The sequence below is a fragment of the Mobula hypostoma genome, chromosome 8 (assembly GCF_963921235.1).
Source record: "Mobula hypostoma chromosome 8, sMobHyp1.1, whole genome shotgun sequence".
In the NCBI taxonomy this organism is placed as follows: Eukaryota; Metazoa; Chordata; class Chondrichthyes; order Myliobatiformes; family Myliobatidae; genus Mobula; species Mobula hypostoma.
Genome location: NC_086104.1, coordinates 125,227,340 through 125,251,259, shown reverse-complemented (window position 1 = coordinate 125,251,259; position 23,920 = coordinate 125,227,340). Strand labels below are relative to the sequence as shown.

The following is a 23,920-nucleotide window of genomic DNA, read 5'->3' as shown; positions in this document are numbered from 1 at the left end:
TTTACCGTGCCCATGGTCTGCTCTTTATCAAATTATGCTATTGCTTTGCACTGTTGTAACTATATTTTATAATTATGTGGTTTTGTAAGTTTTAGTATTGGTTTGTCCTGTGTTTTCTTGTAATATCGATCTGGAGGAACGTTGCATCATTTTTTAATGCATGCATTTCTAAATGACAATAAACGAGGACTGAGTGTCCTCATAATCTAAAATCTTTTCACATTCCGTGCTTAATTCATGACCTCTGCTTATAGTCCCACATAACCTCAATGGTTAAAGTCTGCTGGTATAGACGCTATCTATACACTTCATAATTTTGAATATCTCCATCAGATCAACCCTCAGTCTTCTACATTTTGAGGAATAAATTCTACATGAGAGCCCAATGATCCAAAAATTGTCTGCTTTTCCTCCTGCACTAATTTCTTAGCCACGTGTTGAACTGTATAATCTTCTTATTTCTATCCTCACTAGCATGTGGCACTAATAGTAATCCTTTTGCAGAACCAGTCATAAGGAAGTGGCTCGGAACGGACCCGAGTGCAAGACACAGACACTGAAGTACTAGGGACAGGACTAGGATACAAGGCGAGGGCAAGGACATGGACACGACAACTGGGAACCCGGAACAGGACTGGGCAAGAGAGCTAGGAGCCTGGGCTTGGACTCCAAGCCAGAGACGGAACAGAAACCCGGGTCTTGCCTCTGGCTCAGACCCCAGAACTAGGCAAGGACGAGACTTGACTGGCAGGCAGGATGAGGCTGGAGTCTTCAGATTTGAGGCAAGGCTTGAGGCGAGGCTGGAGACCAGACCCTTGAGGTGAGTCTGGAGACCAGAGACTTGAGACGAGGCTTGAGATTTGAGGTGAGGCATGGGGTCTTGAAGCTTGGCTTGGCTAGAGGCTTGGGGGTCTTGAAGCTTCTCCTGGGCAGGGCGTGGTCCTCCTGGGCAGGGCACTGATCTCCACCCGACAGAGGCAAGGGACAGGAAGGGACAGAACCAACCACAGGGTAACGGCAATACAGCCTGGCTTATCCGACGGAAGTAAGGGACAGAAAGGGACCGAACCATCCGTAGGGTAACGCCAAGATGGCTTGGCTTACCTGACAGAGGCAAGGGTCAGGAAGGGACAGAACCGACCGCAGGGTAACGGCAAGACAGCCTGATTTACCCAGCGGAGGCAAGGGTCAGGAAGGGAGCGAGGTACAGGGTGGCTCCAAGACAAGACTTCAGGCGAGGCGAGGCGAGAGTTACCAGCAAGAAAAGGGAAGGCTTCAGGCGAGGAAACAGAAGGTAGGGGAAGGGATACAAGGAGTAAGGACATGATCAATCCAGCAGCCACGCCCTAGTGTCTGGAGATATTTATGCAGCCAGCCCCCATAAGAATCAGCTGCCTCAATCAGTGCTCAACAGGAACAGAAACAGGGTAGACAGGAAAACCTGGAGCAAGGGTTGGTGGACCGGACCGTGAACTGGAATGCAGACTTCACGGACCAGGCCATGACAGAACCTTTCCACTCTTCCTTCCTACTGTATGTCTTTGGTATCTACATAGATCCTACAACAACCTCTGGCTATTCCCCCTCCCATTTAAGAATGCTGAAGTCTGAATCAGAGATATTCCAGAGCATTGTCTCGGGGGGGCAACGTACCATCTAAGAATCTCATTTTCCTCCACAGAACCTCCTTTCTGTACCCCCAACAAATGAATCTAAATCACTGCAGCTAACCTCGGCTACCCACTTCCCTTCTGAATCGCAGAATCAGGCTAAGTGCCAGATCCCTGTCCACTGTGACTTTCTTCTGCTAGGTCATTCCACCAACCCCACCAACAGTATCTAAAATTGTCTACCCGTTGTCAAGGGTGTGGCCACAGGGACAGTCTGCACTTGATCTTTAATTCCTTTTCCCTCCCTGTCATCTAGTTTCCTGTGTCCTGCACCTTGGGTGTAACTACCTCTTCATTTGTCTTATTTATCACACTCTCAGTGTGGCATGGCTCTGTTGCTGAACAATGAAATCAAATCCTTAGAAAGAGATGAAATGGGATTGGAATATGTAGAATTGTTGTGGAGAGAATTAAATATAGACAAGGGTAAAAAGACCGTATACAAGCCTCCAAACAGTAGCCAGGATGTGGGCTACAAAGTTACAATGGGAGATAGAAAAATCATATCTGAAGAGCAATGTTAGGATAGTCATAGGAGATTTCAATAAGCACATAAATTGGAAAAATCAGGTTGGTGCTGGTTTTGGATCCCATGAAAGAGAATTTCTACAATGCATTTGGGTTTGGCTTTTTAGAGCAGCTTGAGTCCAGTGGGGTATCAGCGGTTTTTGATCAGGTGTTGTGTAATGAACTGGATTTGATGAGGGAGCTTAAGGTGAAGAAACTCTTAGGAAGCAACAATTATAATATGATAGAATGCACCCAAGAATTTGAGAGGAAGAAGTTAAAGTCAAACGTATCAATATTGCAGTGGTGAAAAGGGAATTACAGAGGCATATGAGAGGCGATGGCTGAAGTTGATTGGAAAGGGGTAGGTGAAGGGGGTCTGGAGGTAGATGAGTCATCCAGACAAGATGGTCTACACCACAGGGTTCTGAAAAAGATAGCTGAAGAGATTGTGAAGGCATTGGTAATGATCTTTCAAGAATCGATAGTTTCTGGCATCCTTCTGGAGGATTGAAAAATTGCAAATGTCTTTCAACTTTTTACGTGAGAGAGACAGAGGAAAGGAAATTATAGGCCAGTGAGGCACATGACAAAGTAGGCCAAAGTCAGTATGGTTGCCTTAAGGAAAACTCATACCTGACAAATCTATGGGAATGCTTTGAGAAAATAACAAGCAGGGTAGAGAAATGAGAATCGGTAGATGTTGTGTACTCAGATTTTCAGCAGGCCTTTCACATGGTGCTGCACATGAAGCTGCGAAATGAGATAAGAGCCCATGGTATTGGCAGCATGGATAGAGCATTGGCTGATTGGCAAAGGAAAGAGTGGGAATAAACAACATCTTTTCTAATTGGTGCCAGAAACTAGTGGTGTGACTGCAGGTGCTAGTGTTGGGACTGCTTCTTTTCATGGTGCATTTCAATCATCTGAATGACAGAGTTGATGGCTTTTAGGCCAAGTTTGTGCAGGATACGAAGACAGGTGTACACGTAGGTTATGTTGAGGAAGCAGGAAGTTTGCAGAAATAGTTATACAGATTAGAATAATGGGTAAAGAAGTGGCAGATGAAAGTTTCTGGAAGTTTATGGTCATGCACTTGAGTAGAAGGAATAAGAGTGTAAACTATTTTCTAAACGGGAAGTAAATTCAAATGCTACCATTCATTTTGAGAGGACTTGAATACAAAAACAAGCAGACAATGCTAAGGCTTTATAAAGCACTGGTGCAGCGTCACTTTGAGTACCGTAAGTATTTTTAGGCCCAACATTAAAGAACGGATGTGCTGATGATGGAGAGTGTCGAAAGGTTCACAAACATGATTCCAGAATTAAAGATATATCATTTAAGGAGCTTTTAATGGCTCTGGGCCTCTACCTTCAGAAAATGGTAGGAGAAATGGATTATTCCTGGTGGTGGTAGTGTGGGGAAATTCTTACTGCAGAAATAGGCAGCGATGGAAGTACTCAGCATTATGGGGTGTGCAGAGCTCATCGAGAATTAGGGTACAGGAGGACAAAGGGCTTTCTGCCTCAGGGTAGGTAAGGTCAGAGCCGACTGTGAAGACATGACAGAGGTTGGCAACAGGGCCAGCGAAGTGAAGGGTGTTGGGGCTGGGTTCAGCGAAGCTTGAGGGGTTGGATCGGGAGTCAGGAAAAGGATAAGAGCTTACACCTAGAGTCGAAGCCGGAACCAGGTTCAGGGAAGAGTAGGGGATTGTAGTCAGCGAACAGTAGGAGGAGGCAGCCAGAGTCAGAGACGGGTAGTGGGGTCAGGAAAGTGTAGACGGTTGCAGTTAGAAATAGGAGAGGGCTGAAGTCTACAGGATCAAAAAAGGGTGGCAAGTTCAGAGAATATGCAAGGGGAGTTAAATTCAAATCAGTTTGTGGAGATGAGGAGTAGCCGTAGGAGACCAGCGGTGGGTCGGGACAGCTAGTGCGGAGGAGGTTGTGTAGGGAGTTAAGAACTACTGTCAGGGAAGGGTACGGGTGGAGCTGTGGTCAGTGAATTGTGGGGTTTGAACCTGGGCTCAACAAAACTTCGAAGTTTAGAGATGTCAGTGATACTGAGATGGGAAGATTGGGGGCGGGGGAGTGGCTCATCAAAGTTTCTGGAGACGACGGTTTGGGAGACGTAGGAGACCAATGTTGGGTGGGGAGTAAATAAAATGAGCAGTAGCACCAAACGGCAGAATGACAGATCTCAGGAAAGGGGTCGGGGCAAGCGAGCTTATTATATTTCTAAATACGAAAGTCATGCAACCAGAATTATCCACAAAATCCCCTCCAGTCTTATTCTTGTCTGGACAAACACGAGAAAGTGTGCAGGTGCAGGAAATCCATCGCAACACGCTGGAGGAATTCAGCGGGCCAGACAGCAGCGAAGGAAAAGAATAAACAGTCGAAATTTCTGGGCGAGACCTTTCATCTGAGCGACAGAGAAAGAGGAGAAGTCACAGTAAGAACTGTTACTGTCGACTGTTCAGGAACCTTCGCTCAGCTTTAACACACAGGATATCTGTAATAATGGAACCGTGTATATTTCTTTGGGATGAAGTGTTTATCGGGGAGTTTTCCTCTCGCTGTAGACGCTGCTTGTCATTTTGGGCTTTCCCAAATGTGCACAGACTACAAAGGAGTAGCTGCTATGGGTCAGGTGTTCAATAGCCCACAAAGAGCAGCAGCACAGAACACACAAATTGCGAGCAAACTTCCCTCAGCTTCACGTTCAGACTTCAAAGGATCATTATTCAGTGTATGCACCCTTTCTTTGAGTTATCACATCATCAATAAAGGTAATTTCTTTCTCCCCGAAAGATAAATCGGAGTGTTGGTGGGGGGCGGTGGGAGGGTCAGAAGCACTCCATCTAATCCGTGCTGCCCCCAGTAAGGGCGGGGAATCTCGAGACAGTGCAAATTACAACTTCAACTGTATACTCATCTCACATTTATTATGTATGCTTACCGAACACAGCATAGAAACCATAGAAACAACAGCACAGAAACAGGACTTTTGGCCCTTCTTGGCTGTGCTGAACCATTTTCTGCCTAGTCCCACTGACCCGCACACGGACCATATCCCTCCATACGCCTCCCATCCATGTATCTATCCAATTTATTCTTAAATGTTAAAAAAGAACCCGCATTTACCACCTCATCTAGCAGCTCATTCCATACTCCCACCATTCTCTGTGTGAATAAGCCCCCCTAATGTTTCCTTTAAACTTTCCCCCCTCACCCTTAACCCATGTCCTCTGGTTTTTTCTCCCCTTGCCACAGTGGAAAAAGCCTGCTTGCATTCACTCTATCTATACCCATCATAATTTTATATACCTCTCTCAAATCACCCCTCATTCTTCTACGTCCAGGGAATAAAGTCGTAACCTATTCAACCTTTCTCTGTAACTGAGTTTCTCTGTAACTGAGCATTTTCTTTCTCGCCTTGAATCGTCCGAAATTCCTGATTCGACTCTCCTACCTACCAGATTCCAGACGCCCACTGTGTGAAACTTTACGCATGCCAGATGCACAAAGAATATGGATCAAGCGATCCGGACACAGATCTCGGTGGTAGCCGGTCGCAGTCTGTGGTAGTAGTCAGAGGAGTCGGAAGAATTTCGGCAAAACAAAGACTTTGAATGCTAGACGACAAATGCGCAGTTAGACTGCAACCAGCAGGGATGAAGTGCAGTGAGCTGCAAAAGTTTGGTGCTGAGGTAGTAGAGGATTACCCGGTGACCAACGCCGGGAGTATGCTGAGCAGATTTACAGTTCCCTTGGAACAACCGGCAATACGGTGCGCAATGGACATCGGATTTTACGCAACCACCTCTAAAACAACAATTCGGTCACGTTTATTCAGAGAACAATTAGTTTATTATCATTAACATATTACCCGCAAAACGTGGGGTGCTGGACAATAATTTTACTCGGCAATATTTTAAAAACGTACAGTGCAGAACGATACGAATTAAACTTGTTTCATCCCTGAAACATCTGTTAAATACATTAAATTCACAGTGGGGCAGTTTTCCCAGTCGGAAGATGCTGCCTTGACAGAGTGGGTGGAACATGCACCAGTGATATCGCCCCTCAAATTCCAATTCACGCAGGTTGTGGGAAACGACGGGGCCCAAAACTTCACATAAATACATCAACAAAAAGAGTAAAATACGGGACGTATAAGTAAAAAACTACAATTTGAGAAAAAGAACTATTCGAGGTCATTTAGAAAGATTCACTGAACTTTAATAAATACGGAATTAATTACCGTTGTGTTCGTTATTGTTCGATACAACTTCTCACATGAATTGTGAAAGCTGATGAATCCCTGAAGACATTCCCACACGTGTGACAAGTTTCAACACAAGTGTGAGATTTCTGCTGGTGAAGATGAGCAAAGCTCTTCCCACATTCGGAACATTTATACGGCCTCTCTCCGGTGTGGGTCCGCTGGTGTCGGTGGAGGCTCCCTGACTCTGTGAAACCCTTCCCACATTCAGAACATTTATAACGCCTTTCTCCGGTGTGGGTCCGCTGGTGACGGTGGAGGCTCCCTGACACCGTGAAACTCTTCCCACATTCGGAACATTTATACGGCCTCTCTCCGGTGTGGGTCCGCTGGTGTTGATGGAGGTTTCCTGACTCTGTGAAACTCTTCCCACATTCGGAACATTTATACGGCCTCTCTCCGGTGTGGGTCCGCTGGTGTCGGTGGAGGCTCCCTGACTCTGTGAAACCCTTCCCACATTCGGAACATTTATACGGCCTCTCTCCGGTGTGGGTCCGCTGGTGTTGATAGAGATGGCCTGACACTGTGAAACTCTTCCCACATTCGGAACATTTATACGGCCTCTCTCCGGTGTGGATCCGCTGGTGTAGGTGGAGGCTCCCTGCCCGTGTGAAACTCTTCCCACATTTGGAACATTTATACGGCCTCTCTCCGGTGTGGGTCCGCTGGTGTTGATGGAGGTGGCCTGACACTGTGAAACCCTTCCCACATTCGGAACATTTATACGGCCTCTCTCCGGTGTGGGTCCGCTGGTGTCGGTGGAGGTCCCCTGACACGTTGAAACCCTTCCCACAGTCGGAACATTTATACGGCCTCACTCTGGTGTGGGTCAGCTGGTGTCGGTGGAGGCTCCCTGCCTGTGTGAAACTCTTCCCACAGTCCGGACATTCATGCTGTCTCTCCTTTTTGCCAGCTTGAGGTAATCTGACTTGGCAAATGCCCTCTTTCTATCGGATAGTGTGAATGGATCCTGCCTACGTTTCGACATTGGACTCTGACCATCTTGGTTTACATTGGAGGACGATGGTTCTCCAGTTGATGTTGGTCTGGACGCTGCAGCGTGTCGTCTCAAATGCCGTTTAAGGAAATCTGTTGTGGTAAATGCAATGTTGCACTGAGGGCAAGGATAACAGTCACTCTGGGTCACTTGATGTGATACTGGAGAGAAAAAAAACAGAAAATATCACTTACAGCAAAATATACAAGAATCAATTTGAACGTGAGATCTGTAATTGCTTCATCTTAACTGAGATGCTCTGAGACATTAATTCTAAGACTGTGGGTCGCGGGGAGGGGGGGTTTGAGGGGACAAAATTATGAAACTCTGCAGGATTTCCATAAATAATCAAGGATGATGGATTCTATCTCTGATCTCCTTCATGTATTAATCTTTAACAATTCCTCTAGCCTCTGTAGGTTAAAATGGGGAACAGAGAAGCAGAATGTACGTGTCAGATAAAATCACAAGCTGAGAATTGCTGCGGTCCACAGCAGGGCAAAGGAACTGAATACATCTGTCAATATGCTCACAGGTTATAAACTTTTTTTTAATAAATCAATGCATCTACGAAATATACACATATCATTCAGTGCAATTCTGTGTGCTTTAACTTTTGTCAAATATCTCATCTGCATGAGTTTGCTATGTTGTTTTTGATAGTTATACGTTCTAGTTGAAATTCCGATAATAAATTTACAGTAAACATATTGTTTTCGTGGAGTTTGTTAAACTGATCAGAATGCTCACATTTTGCTTCCTGATTTGACATCCACATGGAGGTCCAAGTGATTCCCAGCTCCTTGGCATAATCATCACCGTACCAGACCAGTAACTCACAGTGAGTAGGAACTTGCTTACACGTCCTGTAGTAAATGTTTCCACAGTGCTGGAAGGCAACCAGGTTCTGTTCCTCCTCCTTTCTGGCACAGTTCACAAACCTGGAATACAAGAAGTAAATATGAAGTGAACAACGCAAAATTGTGAAGTAAACACAGAAAGTGAGGTCTATTTGCAAAGCCGAATGAATGAAAGAAATCTCCAGTTCTGGCACAAATTCAAAAATGAAATATAGAAGACTCTTTGTCAGAAATTGGTCAAGCAGTCTTTCATCTGAAACTTCAACAAATTTCCTACCAGAAATGTGGACTAGCCTCCTCAATGTTCCCAGAACCTCCTCTTTTTATTTTATGTTTCAAGCATCTACAGTTTGTTTTAGATTTTTATGTCAAGTTTTAGTTGAATTTTCATTCAAGCATACATCAATCTAACCAAAACAAAACAATGTTCCTCTGGGGACAAGTTATAAAACATCTTCCCAACAGCACACTTCAAATAGCACACGTCTATGATCCAACTTCAAATCTGATGTCTAGATAAAGCAATCTCACACAACTTAGATGCAGAATATTCTGACTGTGATATTAACAGGAGGGTAAAAACCAACAGGAGTGAGGAAGCGTGATGTGAAGTGGGTTAATACTTTCCTTAGACTTGCTGTGACTCCAACAGATCTCAGAATCTATGCCTGAGTTTAAACTGTGGTTTCAGTATCCCAGTCAGATCGAAACATGGCAGGCTGATTATTTTCAACACAAGAAATTCTGCAGATGCGAGGAATCCAGAGAAACATGAACAAAATGTTGGCGAATCAGCAGGCCAGGCAACATCAATGGAAATGACTAAATAGTCACTATTTCAGACCAAGTCCCTTCTTATAGACAGAAAAGGAAAGGGAAAGGGAAAGGGAATAAAAAGGTGGGGGATCTAAAGGAGGATAGATAGAAAGTGATAGGTGACACTCGGTGAGCATGAAAGATAAAGGGCTGGAAAGGAAGGAACCAGATTGGAGAGGTGACAGAGAAAAGAGGTAAGAGGCCAGAGTAGGAAATAGAAGAAGGGAGGGAGAGGATTTCTTTTAACCATAAGAAGAAACAGATATTGATAGCATCATGTTAGAGACTACCCAGTGGTACAAGAGAAGTCCATGGCGAGGAAGGAGGTGAATGGGCAGGTATAGTGATTTGGCAGTCTTGCAGGGGTAAGTGCTAGGAGGGACTTTGATAGATAGAATCCCTTTGGAGATGGCAGAAGTTGCAAAGAACGATGTGTTAGATGCATCGGCTCATGGGGTGGTAGGTAAGGAGAAGAGGAACTATGTCACTGTTAAAGCAGTGGGAAGATAGGATGAGTGCAAGTGTTCAGGAAATGGAGAAGATGCGGATGAGGGCAGCATCAACAGTGGAGGAAGAGAAAACCCAGTTTTTGAAGAAAGAGTACATCTCTGATATCCTTCAGGTTCACCAGATTGATTCCTGGGATGGCAGGACTTTCATATGAAGAAAGACTGGATGAACTGAGCTTGTACTCGTTGGAATTTAGAAGATTGAGGGGGGATCTGATTGAAACATATAAAATCCTAAAGGGATTGGACAGGCCAGATGCAGGAAGATTGTTCCCGATGTTAGGGAAGTCCAGAACAAGGGGTCACAGTTTGAGGATAAAGGGGAAGCCTTTTAGGACCGAGATTAGGAAAAACTTCTTCACACAGAGAGTGGTGAATCTATGGAATTCTCTGCCACAGGAAACAGTTGAGGCCAGTTCATTGGCTATATTTAAGAGGGAGTTAGATATGGCCCTTGTGGCTACGGGGATCAGGGGGTATGGAGGGAAGGCTGGGGTGGGGTTCTGAGTTGGATGATCAGCCATGATCATAATAAATGGCGGTGCAGGCTCGAAGGGCCGAATGGCCTACTCCTGCACCTATTTTTTTTCTATGTTTCTATGAAAGGAAAGCCTTATCCTGGGAACAGATGTGGCAGAGATGAAAGAACTGGGAAAGGGGAATAATTTTTTTTAAACAGAAGATAAGGTGAGAGGAGGTACAGTCAAGAAAACCATTGGAATCAGTAGATGATAAAAATGGCAGTCGACAGTTTGGCTCCACAGATGGAGGCACAGGGATCAAGAAATGGGATGGAGCAGTCAGAAATGGACCAAGTGGATTTAAGGGCGGGAAAGTTAGAGGAACACTTGATGAAATTGACGAGCTCAGCCTGGGTGCTTTGAATCAGCACCACTGCATTTGACATTATTGCAGCATCAGTTGGCAGCACAGGATCACAAGGCTTGAGGGAGGATTTGTGGGCCTTGGCCTGGTCTGAGGAGAAAAGTTTCTTTAGCTAGAGAACAACTGTCAGAGAAAGTGTTGATTCTTCTGCAATATTCAAAATCAGTTATCCATCATTGTCTCGTAATTGTATAAATCTTTCCTTACCTCCTGCCTCACCGAACTCATTTCTGCATACCTCGACACTGTTTTATCACCCCTTGTTCAATCCCTCCCGACCTATGTTCGTGACACTTCTCACGCTCTTAAACTTTTCGATGATTTTAAATTCCCTGGCCCCCACCGCTTTATTTTCACCATGGATGTCCAGTCCTTATATACTTCCATCCCCCATCAGGAAGCTCTCAAAGCTCTACGCTTCTTTTTGGATTCCAGATCTAATCAGTTCCCCTCTACCACCACTCTGCTCCGTCTAGCGGAATTAGTCCTTACTCTTAATAATTTCTCCTTTGGCTCCTCCCATTTCCTCCAAACTAAAGGTGCAGCTGTGGGCACCCGTATGGGTCCTAGCTATGCCTGCCTTTTTGTTGGGTTTGTGGAACAATCTATGTTCCGTGCCTATTCTGGTATCTGTCCCCCACTTTTCCTTCGCTACATCGACGACTGCATTGGCGCTGCTTCCTGCACGCATGCAGAACTCGTTGACTTTATTAACTTTGCCTCCAACTTTCACCCTGCCTTCAAGTTTACCTGGTCCATTTCCAACACCTCCCTCCCCTTTCTAGATCTTTCTGTCTCTGTCTCTGGAGACAGCTTATCCACTGATGTCTACTATAAGCCTACTGACTCTCACAGCTATCTGGACTATTCCTCTTCTCACCCTGTCTCTTGCAAAAACGCCATCCCCTTCTCGCAATTCCTCCGTCTCCGCTGCATCTGCTCTCAGGATGAGGCTTTTCATTCTAGGATGAGGGAGATGTCTTCCTTTTTTAAAGAAAGGGGCTTCCCTTCCTCCACTATCAACTCTGCTCTTAAACGCATCTCCCCCATTTCACGTACATCTGCTCTCACTCCATCCTCCCACCACCCCACTAGGAATAGGGTTCCCCTGGTCCTCACCTACCACCCCACCAGCCTCCGGGTCCAACATATTATTCTCCGTAACTTCCGCCACCTCCAACGGGATCCCACCACTAAGCACATCTTCCCCCCCCCCCTGCATTCCGCAGGGATCGCTCCCTACACAACTCCCTTGTCATTCGTCCCCCCCATCCCTCCCCACTGATCTCCCTCCTGGCACTTATCCGTGTAAGCGGAACAAGTGCTACACATGCCCTTACACTTCCTCCCTTACCACCATTCAGGGCCCCAAACAGTCCTTCCAGGTGAGGCATTACTTCACCTGTGTGTCGACTGGGGTGATATACTGCATCCGGTGCTCCCGATGTGGCCTTTTCTATATTGGTGAGACCCGACGCAGACTGGGAGACCGCTTTGCTGAACATCTACGCTCTGTCCGCCAGAGAAAGCAGGATCTCCCAGTGGCCACACATTTTAATTCCACATCCCATTCCCATTCTGACATGTCTATCCACGGCCTCCTCTACTGTAAAGATGAAGCCACACTCAGGTTGGAGGAACAACACCTTATATTCCGTCTGGGTAGCCTCCAACCTGAGGGCATGAACATCGACTTCTCTAACTTCCGCTAAGGCCCCACCTCCCCCTCGTACCCCATCTGTTACTCATTTTTATGCACACATTCTTTCTCTCACTCTCCTTTTTCTCCCTCTGTCCCTCTGAATATACCTCTTGCCCATCCTCTGGGTCACCCCCCCCCCCTTGTCTTTCTTCCTGGACCTCCCGTCCCATGATCCTCTCGTATCCCCTTTTACCTATCACCTGTCCAGCTCTCAGCTCTATCCCTCCCCCTCCTGTCTTCTCCTATCATTTTGGATCTCCCCCTCCCCCTCCAACTTTCAAATCCCTTACTCACTCTTCCTTCAGTTAGTCCTGATGAAGGGTCTCGGCCTGAAACGTCGACTGCACCTCTTCCTATAGATGCTGCTTGGCCTGCTGCGTTCACCAGCAACTTTGATGTATGTTGCTTTCCTTACCTCATCCAGTTTGATTTAGCTTCATCCTGGGCTTCTATGTACTCAAGTTCTCTGTTTGCCTTGCTGATCTATGGAAAAATATTTTGGTACAACTCCCTGATTAATAGAAACATAGAAAATAGGTGCAGGAGTAGGCCATTCAGCCCTTCGAGCCTGCACCACCATTATGATCATGGCTGATCATCCAACTCAGAACCCCACCCCAGCCTTCCCTCCATACCACCTGACCCCCGTAGCCACAAGGGCCATATCTAACTCCCTCTTAAATATAGCCAATGAACTGGCCTCAACTGTTTCCTGTGGCAGAGAATTCCACAGATTCACCACTCTCTGTGTGAAGAAGTTTTTCCTAATCTCGGTCCTAAAAGGCTTCCCCTCTATCCTCAAACTGTGGCCCCTCGTTCTGGACTTCCCCAACATCGAGAACAATCTTCCTGCATCTAGCCTGTCCAATCCCTTTAGGATCTTATACGTTTCAATCAGATCCCCCCTCAATCTTCTAAATTCCAACGAGTACAAGCCCAGTTCATCCAGTCTTTCTTCATATGAAAGTCCTGCCATCCCTGGAATCAATCTGGTGAACCTTCTTTGTATTCTCTCTATGGCAAGGATGTCTTTCCTCAGATTAGGGGACCAAAGCTGCACACAATACTCCAGGTGTGGTCTCACCAAGGTCTTGTACAACTGCAGTAGTACCTCCCTGCTCCTGTACTCGAATCCTCTCGCTATAAATGCCAGTATACCATTCGCCTTTTTCACCGCCTGCTGTACCTGCATGCCCACTTTCAATGACTAGTGTATAATGACACCCAGGTCTCGTTGCACCTCCCCTTTTCCTAATCGGCCACCATTCAGATAATAATCTGTTTTCCTATTTTTGCCACCAAAGTGGATAACTTCACATTTATCCACATTAAATTGCATCTGCCATGAATTTGCCCACTCACCCAACCTATCCAAGTCAACCTGCATCCTCTTAGCATCCTCCTCACAGCTAACACTGCCACCCAGCTTCATGTCATCCGCAAACTTGGAGATGCTGCATTTAATTCCCTCATCCAAGTCATTAATATATATTGTAAACAACTGGGGTCCCAGCACTGAGCCTTGCGGTACCCCACTAGTCACCGCCTGCCATTCTGAAAAGGTCCCGTTTATTCCCACTCTTTGCTTCCTGTCTGCTAACCAATTCTCCAGCCACACCAATACCTCATTCCCAATACCGTGTGCTTTAAGTTTGCACACTAATCTCCTGTGTGGGACCTTGTCAAAAGCCTTTTGAAAATCCAAATATACCACATCCACTGGTTCTCCCCTATCCACTCTACTGGTTACATCCTCAAAAAATTCTATGAGATTTGTCAGACATGATTTTCCTTTCACAAATCCATGCTGACTTTGTCCGATCATTTCACCGCTTTCCAAATGTGCTGTTATCACATCCTTGATAACTGACTCCAGCAGTTTCCCCACCACCGACGTTAGGCTAACCGGTCTATAATTCCCCGGTTTCTCTCTCCCTCCTTTTTAAAAAAGTGGATGATATAGTTGGGATCACAGAGACATGGCTCCAGGGTGACCAGGGATGGGAGCTCAACGTTCAGGGATATTCAATATTCAGGAGGGATAGACATGAAGGAAGGGGAGGTGGGGTGGCGTTGCTGGTTAAAGGAGAGATTAGGAGCATGCTTATGAAGAACATAAGCATGAAGTTTCCACATTTTCCCATAATATCAATTCAATTAATTATCCTTTAATCTGTTTAATGAGCTTATGCTTTAAAACCACAGCAATCCAACAATATTCCTGGGACTCAAATCATGTGGAAATGAACTACTGGAATATATACTCGGAATTCAGTACAACTTTGAAAAGTTTTGCGTGGTAGTTAAAGTTTCTTTAGCTACTACAAAGTTCTGATCATTTGTGTTGGCCACAAACATTTAATGTACTCTCAATCCAGGAGTGTAGAAATCAGAATAAAAGGAAGGGTAACAGAGCAGGAACGTGACGAAGTGTCTATTCAGCTGAGAGTGGGAAAGAACAAAGCTTGATAGTGTGTGAATGGTATTGAGAATCATGGTGAGGAGAGAAATTAAGGGTCAAAAGTTCTGTATTTTTTCTCAGCTGAGAATACTTGTCTGTAACTGGTTCCCTAATTCCAGTGAAATATAATTTAATGACAAAGTTTAGCAGTGTACAAATAATGATGGTGGTAATAATAGAAGACAGGATTATCAACTATGGGGAACATTTTGCGAACATACTGTCCTCTCACTGTTTTCCCTATGGTGGTGTTTAGCTGGTCTCAAGCTAGTAGGAACGTATTTGCTCCAACAATTCTCTTCAACAGGTGCAACCTAACACGTGGAGTATTGCTTTTGTTAACTGCAAGAGCTACTTACCACCCATGAATATCCACTGACAGCAGCTGCTTCTTCACTAGAAACCTCCCCTTCATATGGTCCAAAATGAAGACCCCTGGGAATAACCTTCCCTTCATTCCAGACACCAAGACCAGCTTTCTGAATTTTTGATGGGGCTATGTAGAGACCCTCAGGAAGAGTTAAACGTGCTCTGTCTGGTTGATTGAAATCCACAACAGTGTCCTTCATAAAGATGGGTGGACCATGAACAGGGCATTCTTCAATAAAAAATCTCTCGCAGGCTTCACAAACTAAAATACAAAGTTAAGAACTGATCAAGATGTTGCTGTTCGTATAGCTGGTGGGAGCTAGTGCTGAGAAAGGCTAAATGATCCACGATGGATATAATTCGACTGCATGTCTTTGAATATAATACCATCATGAACTGGCTGCTGTGCAAAGCATCTGGAAAAATAATTGCTCAAAACATGAGAAAATCTACAGATGCTGGACTCGAAGCAACACACTCAACATGTTGGGGGAACTAAGCAGGCTAGGCAGCTTCTATGAAAAAGAGAAAACAGATGATATTTTGGGCCGACACTTCGTCAGACTTGATCACCTGTTTTCCATGGATGGTGCCTGCCCAGCTGAATTTCTCCAGCATTTTGTGTGTGCATTGCTGAAAAAAAATATGTTCCATTGCTATGACCTATATGTGGAGACATTCCCAGTAAGTCAGATTAACAATGGAGATATATAAAAAGTCACTTCATTAGGTCAGCCGTAGGTTAACATGAATATCTTGCGTTAAGATTGAACTGTTTCATTCAAAAGACCAATCAAATACAACTAAGTGTTCATTTATAAACTTGAAGAGAAACTCATGATGAGCAAACACAATACTGTAATGATGCCAGGGAAACTGCAAAGAAAATGTTTAAAGGTAACAATGTCAAGGCAAATAGGATCAACTCTAATAAAACTGCTTTAAAAAGGTTAAAGAAAAGTTCTATAATTTGAACTAATGAAGCATTCATAACTGGGCCACTGCATAAGAAAAAATACAAAATTTGATTCAACTATCCATTGGAGTAAAGTGGTTGCATACTTTCTAACAGAGGGGTACTTTCACAAACAAAAACATGATGAATTAGGGTTTACATTTATTTTTGGTAATATTGGCTCAGGAAATGATGAAGTAGCATAAGAGTGATGGAGACAAAATGAAACATTCACTTTAAAAATGGTAAATGAAATTGTTGGCAACTGCAATATTCTTATGAAGAAGGGAAATGGACAATTGGATGGAGAATCAAGACTGCAACAGCAACCAGTCACAAAAAGATAAAAATCTATAACAACATGGTCTGGAAATCTGAAATGAAAGCAGAAAATTCTGGAAACAGTCAGCAAATAAGTCAACACCTGTGAAATGTAAAACAGCAAAACATTTCATTCTGAAGTTCAGATCATGGAAATTAATCCAGAAATATTACTTGTTTTTCGTGATCTGCAGGTTACCTCAGATACTTGTGTAATATGACAGAATTCATTCATAACTGCACAGTAAGAAATCCCTTGGGAAAATATAGTGAAGTTATAGGAATCTGCATTGAGAGAATTAGTGACAAAAATACATCAGAAATTATGACATTTAGGTCAAATCATTTATATTCATATTCAGATCAGATTGCTAACATTTGAAAATAGGATGAAAAGTTATGACAGTAGGTTAAGAATGCTAACTATTTCAAGCCATATTTTGTTTGTTCATTGTAGGTTATCATAAGGATCAGTTGAAGTTATTGGATTCGTAGAAGGCAGACTGTAATATTTCCCAGCTTGCCCTGGATTCAACCGTAGGTGGCAAAACAACCCATGAAAAATATCAGCAAATTAATATAAACTGGACAAGAAGATGCTGACCATACTGCAATGTGCAGAAGTAAATTTAACATCAATCATGCGATTACTGGCCCTTAAAGTTAAAGAGAAATCATACACTCGGATCCAACATGTCAGCGCTCTTTTCCCAAACATTCTACACGTCTCATTGTTCCATCGTTGCTATAGCCTCCCATTCCATTGTGTCATCACAACAATTTTCCCAATATATTACACATGCTTTAAACAAAAAGATTGATAATTTGGACCTACAAAGGTAGTCGTCATCACGAAGCTCTTGTTCCTCAATGTAATTTTTCTTCTCTTTCTTTCGTAAATAATACTGTCTTTTCTCAGACACTTTGGTTGACTTATCATTTGTTGATCCAAACATATTTTTGGTGGAGACAGCTGGAATAACACAAAATAAGCAAATATTAAGCAAATTAAATTAATACAATATAGTAACTGGCTTGTCTGTAATATTGTAGCAAACTAATTAGACTAGTAGTTAAATACTGATATAAGCAAATCCCATCTGCCTATACAACATCCACATCCATCCATTCAATTCACACTGATATGTCTTTCTCGGAAAACTCTTCAAAGCCTGAATCATATTTGCCTCTACTGCCACCCATGGCAATACATTCCAAGCACCAAGTGCTTTCTGTGCAACAGCCTGCCCTGCACATCTGCTTTGAACTTACCACCTCACACTTTAAATGCATGCCCACCATTATAATGCATTTCGCCTGGACAGACTCATTTACCAGCACCGGGTCCAGTCTGGCCCCTCCTCATATTGGACTATTTACACATTGATGTATGAAACCCACTGGGATACACAAAACAAATTCTGCCCCATGAAAACCTCCTGTGCCAAGGAGATTACAGCCTATATTGAGGAATGGGAATATAGCTGTGGCTGATAACCTGTTGCTTTTACAGCTTTCCCCAATCTCCCTAATTGCCCACCATTGAGAACATCTACCATGAACGCTGCCTGGGCAGGGTGAAAAGCATTATTGAGGATGCATCTCACCCTAACCATGGACTTTTTACTCTTCTCCCATCCGGTAGGCACTACAGGAGTCTCCGTTCCCGCACCAGCAGGCAGAGGAAGAGCTTCTTCCCTGAGGCTGTGACCCTGCTGAATCTCACATCACAGCGCTAAGGAGAATTGCACCCATATTGTACTGTCTCAGTAGTTTTATATTTGTGTGCTGTCGCACTTACTTTTTATTCACAGTTAGTTTGTAAATAACACGATTTGCATTTCTGGTTCGATGCTAACTGCATTTCATTGGCTTTGTATCTGTACTTAGCGCAATGACAGTAAAGTTGAATCGAATCTAATCTAATCGAATATCCATTCCTCAATGACCCTGAGGCTATTGTGGAATATGTAGTACAATCCCAGTGATTGCATTTTTATTTTTAATTTCTACCCATATATACACGGTAGGTGAACCCTACATTATGTTCCATTATTGTTTCAAGTCAGTTTGGACAGTAAGTACAGAGATATAGAATGCAATATATTCATAAATCCAACTAAAATAGCTTTGATGGAAGTTAGATCATATTCAGTTTACCTCCATCATTTATCTTAATAAATGAAAGTCAATTTTTGGTCTCTTCTTTGAGCTTCACCTTTGGAAACCAAAATTACCTGCTGCTCTTTTGATTTGTTTCACGAAAATGGGATCTTCCTTCATTGAGCCATGTTCCTCAGTGACTTCACTCAAATCTTCACGTTTGTCTTCGTCTGAATGGGGTGTGACCTGTAATGTGACAATTTGGTGCAAAGTGTGATGCTCAAACAGTTCTTTCAGAATAACGTAGCAAGATTGTGTTTTTTTATTCCTACTAGTTCTTTCTTTGTTTTTCAGTTCAACTCCCAAACCAATCAGCAAATAAAAGTAGTAACTACCCCATGTAATTGGTAATTTCTGTAAGGCCACATCTTTCATACCATGCTGTGAAATAATAATTAATCACATCAGCAGATGAGAAAAATTGAATAATTAAATAAGTTGTTTGGAAGTTAACAACAGCCCTGCCCACAAAACCAGAACAAATGAAGGAAACCCATCTGATTGTGAATCAGGGGAATAAGAGGAGATTTGACTTATCTTCTGAATACCTGTCTCTGATCGTCCTTCATATTACACCCAATCCTCAGAGAAGTTGCAAATTAACATTTCACAATGACATCAAATGTAATTTGAAATGGCAGATGGTGTGCCTAACAAATTTTGTGTAACAATTGTCCTCTCCTGAACACCAAAAGATTGTTGCTAACTTTAGCACATCAATTCAACAGCAGCGATTGTGAAAACCCAAAGGGTTCAATAATTTTCTTCTTTAGAAATAGAAATACTGATCTAGGTGACCATGCTATTAATATTGAATATTAAGATATTAATTTATTCAGTGAGTATTTCCTTTTCCTACCTTGCCAACAGTCCTCTTAGCTCCCTGGCTATATTGACGTTTAAAAGGAGGTATAAAGCTTCTCATCCCTTGCAAATAAAAAGAGAATCATCAGTTCAGGTTAAGATAGGAAATTTTGCTTGGCAGTTCTGGAAAATTCAGTATGTACTCAAATCACTACAGTTTAGAAACCTTTAGATCACTTTGCACTAAAATAAACATTGTGTTTTGTTCTGATTCTGTTCTGTACTGTAAAAGTTTTTCTTATTTTATGTTTTTCCTGAGAATGCTGCTGATATGATACTATGTGCCTGCGATACTTCTGTAAGTACATTTTACTTTGTTGTCTTCAGCCATGTACTTGTCCATAAGATAATAAACTGAACTTTTGACATTTATTTAAAGCTTAAATTAAAAGCAAGATACTGTATCAGAAAAGTAAAAGTAAACTCACACCGTATCAGCAATGCAATAGGAAACTGCAATACTTTACCTTTTCTCTGAAATTTCGTTGTGATTCTCTTTGACAATATATTCATCAGGCTCAAGGCCAAACTTTGCAGAAGAAGTTTTGGTAACAACTGCATCAAATATTTCAACAAATAATAAATTCAAATTACTTTGTGACTTTTTGGAAAGAAGATTAGGTGTCCACTCGTCATCTGAACCACTTGATTCATATAAATGGGGCTGACACCCTCTGCTTCGCCGTCCCATGAATTCTGGCTTTGGTACATTCAGTCCTGTGAAAAGTAAGATGTGTTCATCATCTCTTGATGATAATGCCAGTATTTCCTTTCACTAAATTTACAAGCACAAGATAGCTAGGAGGGTTAAGAGGGGTCATGTTTAATTCAAAAAATCACAATCAAATACAACGAAGGATTCATTTTAAGACTTGAAAAGAAACATTATAGGTTTCTTTATTATCCAGAAAAGAGTGAATGGCCAGGGCTTAATGGGAATATTATTGCACTATTGGTTAGGAAACTCTCACAAGGAAATGAAAACAAGCAAAACTACACGAGGAATCTTGGAGTAATCTCAAGGCAGTTTGGTGTGCTCATTTCCTCTAGTGACAAAGAAATCTTAGAGTGATCACACATTAATTTGGAGCACGTTATTGGGCAGGAATTTGATTCTTTTTCACATTCATTTCTGAATTCATGTGTGTTTGTATGTTTGTGTCACTGTTTAATTTTAAAGTTATCTTGTGCTTTAAAAGACATTTATTTAGTATTAAAAAATGAGACCATCACCAGCAGAGTAGGCATTTACTGTGCTTTTGAATTGTCTTTTGTGTGACATAGCAGCCAAACTTGGAGACAGTGGGACCCCAAACCACAAAATAACCTGGTTGTTTTTAGTGCAGTAGTCACAGATTTGAAATATGTTGCTGGAAGATCTTGCCATAAACATCCCAGCGCATTTCGAATGTCATATAGCTTGTAGAGACAGTGCATGTTCAGTTTGGTGAAAGCAGTACGTATTAAGCACCATGAAGAACACGCCCTCATCCAAGGTACTTTCACAGTGCTCCATTGCTCACTTTAATATTTGTTGTTTCTGAGTGATCTGTCGAGTAGGGGATATTGTCTTCCCATATTCTGGTTCTGTGTGTTTTGGGGATGCTCTTCACATTTAGAGCACTTACTATTTTTACGAGGTTCTTTGTAAATCCAGTATTTCATTTAATTTGCTGAATAGACTTCCCACATGGTCTTCCAATGTCTTGAACAGTCACAGATCATGGACAGCCACATCAGCACTGCTGTTAGAATTTGACAGGATAACTTTAAAGTATCTTCTGTTCCTCACACAATGCCAAAACTTAATGTCATGTTGTTAATTTGGGAGAAAACATTGACAATGTTTTGCCTGATGTTGTGAATAAATTTGCACTATTCTTCAGAAAAATAATTAATTATTTATCTACCAGTTTCAGAAAACCTGATGTATGGCCTGGTATGAAAATACCAATCCCCAAGAACTGGTAAGCCAAGAAACAGTGGTGAATTCACCACAGTCCATCAAAGGAAAAGTCCTCCCAGCAATTGAGTGATGCCACAAAAAAGCATTAAGCATCAAGGATACCCACCATCCAGGCAATGCTCTCTTCCCTCTGCTGCCATCGGGAGGTGAAGGAGCCTAATGTCCAACAGCACCTAGTTCAGGAACAGGTCTTACCCTTCAACCATCAGGCTCCTGAACCAGTATAGATGACTTCACTCACCTCATCACTGCACTGATCACATTATGGACACACTTTTAAGGGCTGAATAACTCATGTGCACGATATTATTTATTACTTATTTCTGACCATGATTATTATTATTGTATTTGCAGTTGCTCATTATTTTTATATTGGTTGTTTGTCAGTCTGTGTAGTTTTTCATTGATTCTATTGTATTTCATCGCTCTACTGTGAACGCCTGCAAAAAGATAAACAGCTAGGTAGGGTATGGTGACAGAAAAAGACTTTAAACTTAGCAGTCATTTATTGCTGGAGTGTTGGTCAGCAGAAAGGCAAGTTAACAGTCCACCTTCATTTAGATTTTTTCTGTGTTAGCCAATTCTTTTGTACATATTGTGTTGGATAGGTCAAAGCTTAGGTATTCAATGTTAACATACAAGTGCTAATTGGATTGCTTAAACTCTTGCTTCTTGACTGAGATTGCAGTGACCTTGCTTCAAACATGGAGACAACAAAGATTTCAACTATGGGCAGCTTGGCAGAAGAGAGGAAAGATCATTATGGAAGAATGTGTAATAATTTCCGTTTACCCTGTTGATTTTAACTGTGGAGAGTGCTTGCTTCATTCATTATTTGCATGTCAGAAGGACATGTCATTGCGTATAAACCATAGGTTGACAGCTTCTTAAGGGTGCCACAGGTTACTGATACATGTCAAAAGAAGGGGGTTGAGAGGTATAATGAATCAGCCACGATGCAATGACAGAGCAGACTTTATAGGTGAAATAGCCATATTCTGCTCTCATGTCTTACGGTCTTAAGACTTTCACACAATCAATCTCTTTTGACTTGTGCATTCCAGTTAGTGCAGAGGAATATACAGTTGATGTTATGGGCTGAGACCCATCATGAGTTCCATTTGTTTCTTCCCATAGATACTGCCTGACCTACTGTGAATCTCAAACATTTCGTGTGTTGTCTTGGGTTTCCAGTATCTGCAGATTTTCTTGTGTTTGAATCAATATTATCACAACAGGGCTATTAAATGTATTTATACAGATTCTGAAAGTGTATCAGCAGAGGAAATAGAACACTCAAACGAACACAGCCTTCAAACTCATTATCTACTGCGAAGGCATGTGGGAAAATCATATGCCAACAGGAGTCAACTGAAAATGCCAAACAGAATATCAAGGAAAGTAATGGTTTCTACAAACCAATGGCGAGCATGGCTTCATAATTCCGCTTCACATTCTTATAGCGGAGTTTCTCCCAGTCACTCAGCTCTGCCCACTCTTCTTTGGAAAAGTAACGAACAATGTCGTTAAACTTGTTTGCATCCTGGAAAGATAAGACATGTTTCCTGAAATACCAGGGAGTATTTATCAGAGTAGAATATCTATTTTTTTTTAATCACAGTTACAAAACAAATCAGGCAACATTCCACATATTTATTTTGTGTGCAAGGATAATCCCTGCAATATAGGAAACAGGATCAAGCAATCACAAGCTCAAATGAAAGGGCAGCCCCACTGGGCTGGACGCAAGGAGAAATTTTATTTTGAGGTTGGCAAATACTTGGAATTCACACCCAAGAGCTGAGTGAGATCAACCACTGATTACATTCCAGATGAAATGAAAGTATGTCAGGATATCAGAGGAATGAATCTACTACATATCACAAAATGAGTTAAATAATGCTCTTCAGCACATTAATGAGCTATGATATTGTGGAATGATTGGGAATGCTTGAGATGCTGATTGACTACATCTTGAAAACCATCGCACTATTTCTGGATGAAAGAAAGACACTATATTGTTGGCATAGTTTTCAATATTTCAATAATGCTATTGTCATCCAGTGACATCTGAACAATAAAACAGGAGACATAACACAATCTCTATTTTCACTTCACACAGTTCATGTCTAGGAGTTAAGAACTCATTTGATTCTTTTAAGAAAACCTACGAAGTTGCAATAAAAGACATCAAAAAAAGAACAAAATGGTGAAGATAATCAAATGACAGGCATGTTCTGTGGAAACAGAAATTGAGTAAATGTTGTCTCACATCTGGGGAGAAACAAAACACCATAGGGATACAGAACTGGAAGCATGAGGTAGATAGTTTGAATGTCCATACAACCAAAATTAATGTCCATGATGAGGATCAACACCCGGTTTAACTCATCAACTCCCCACTGACAGTAATTAATGTGGCTGGGTCTGAGATGGAGCAACAGCATCTTTCCCCTTTCAAGGCCATCAAGAGTACATCTATCTATCATCTGTGTCCAAGGTCCCAGGGAACTCACCTCCGATTCCCAGCTCCCAGACATGACTTCATCACCTAAAGCAACAGCTCAGCCTTCTTTCCTGAACTCACA

General features: G+C 42.5%; 1 protein-coding gene across 1 annotated transcript in view; it reads right to left on the bottom strand.

Moving 5' to 3' along the window:
• The window catches only part of LOC134351204 (zinc finger protein 850-like), a 308,750-nt gene that overhangs the window by 145,743 nt on the left and 139,087 nt on the right, over positions 1-23,920 (bottom strand). Inside the window, exon 17 of the mRNA XM_063057314.1 lies at positions 6,558-7,357. Within this exon, the coding sequence (XP_062913384.1) occupies positions 6,558-7,357 (800 nt within the window). The remainder of the gene's footprint in view (positions 1-6,557; positions 7,358-23,920) is intronic.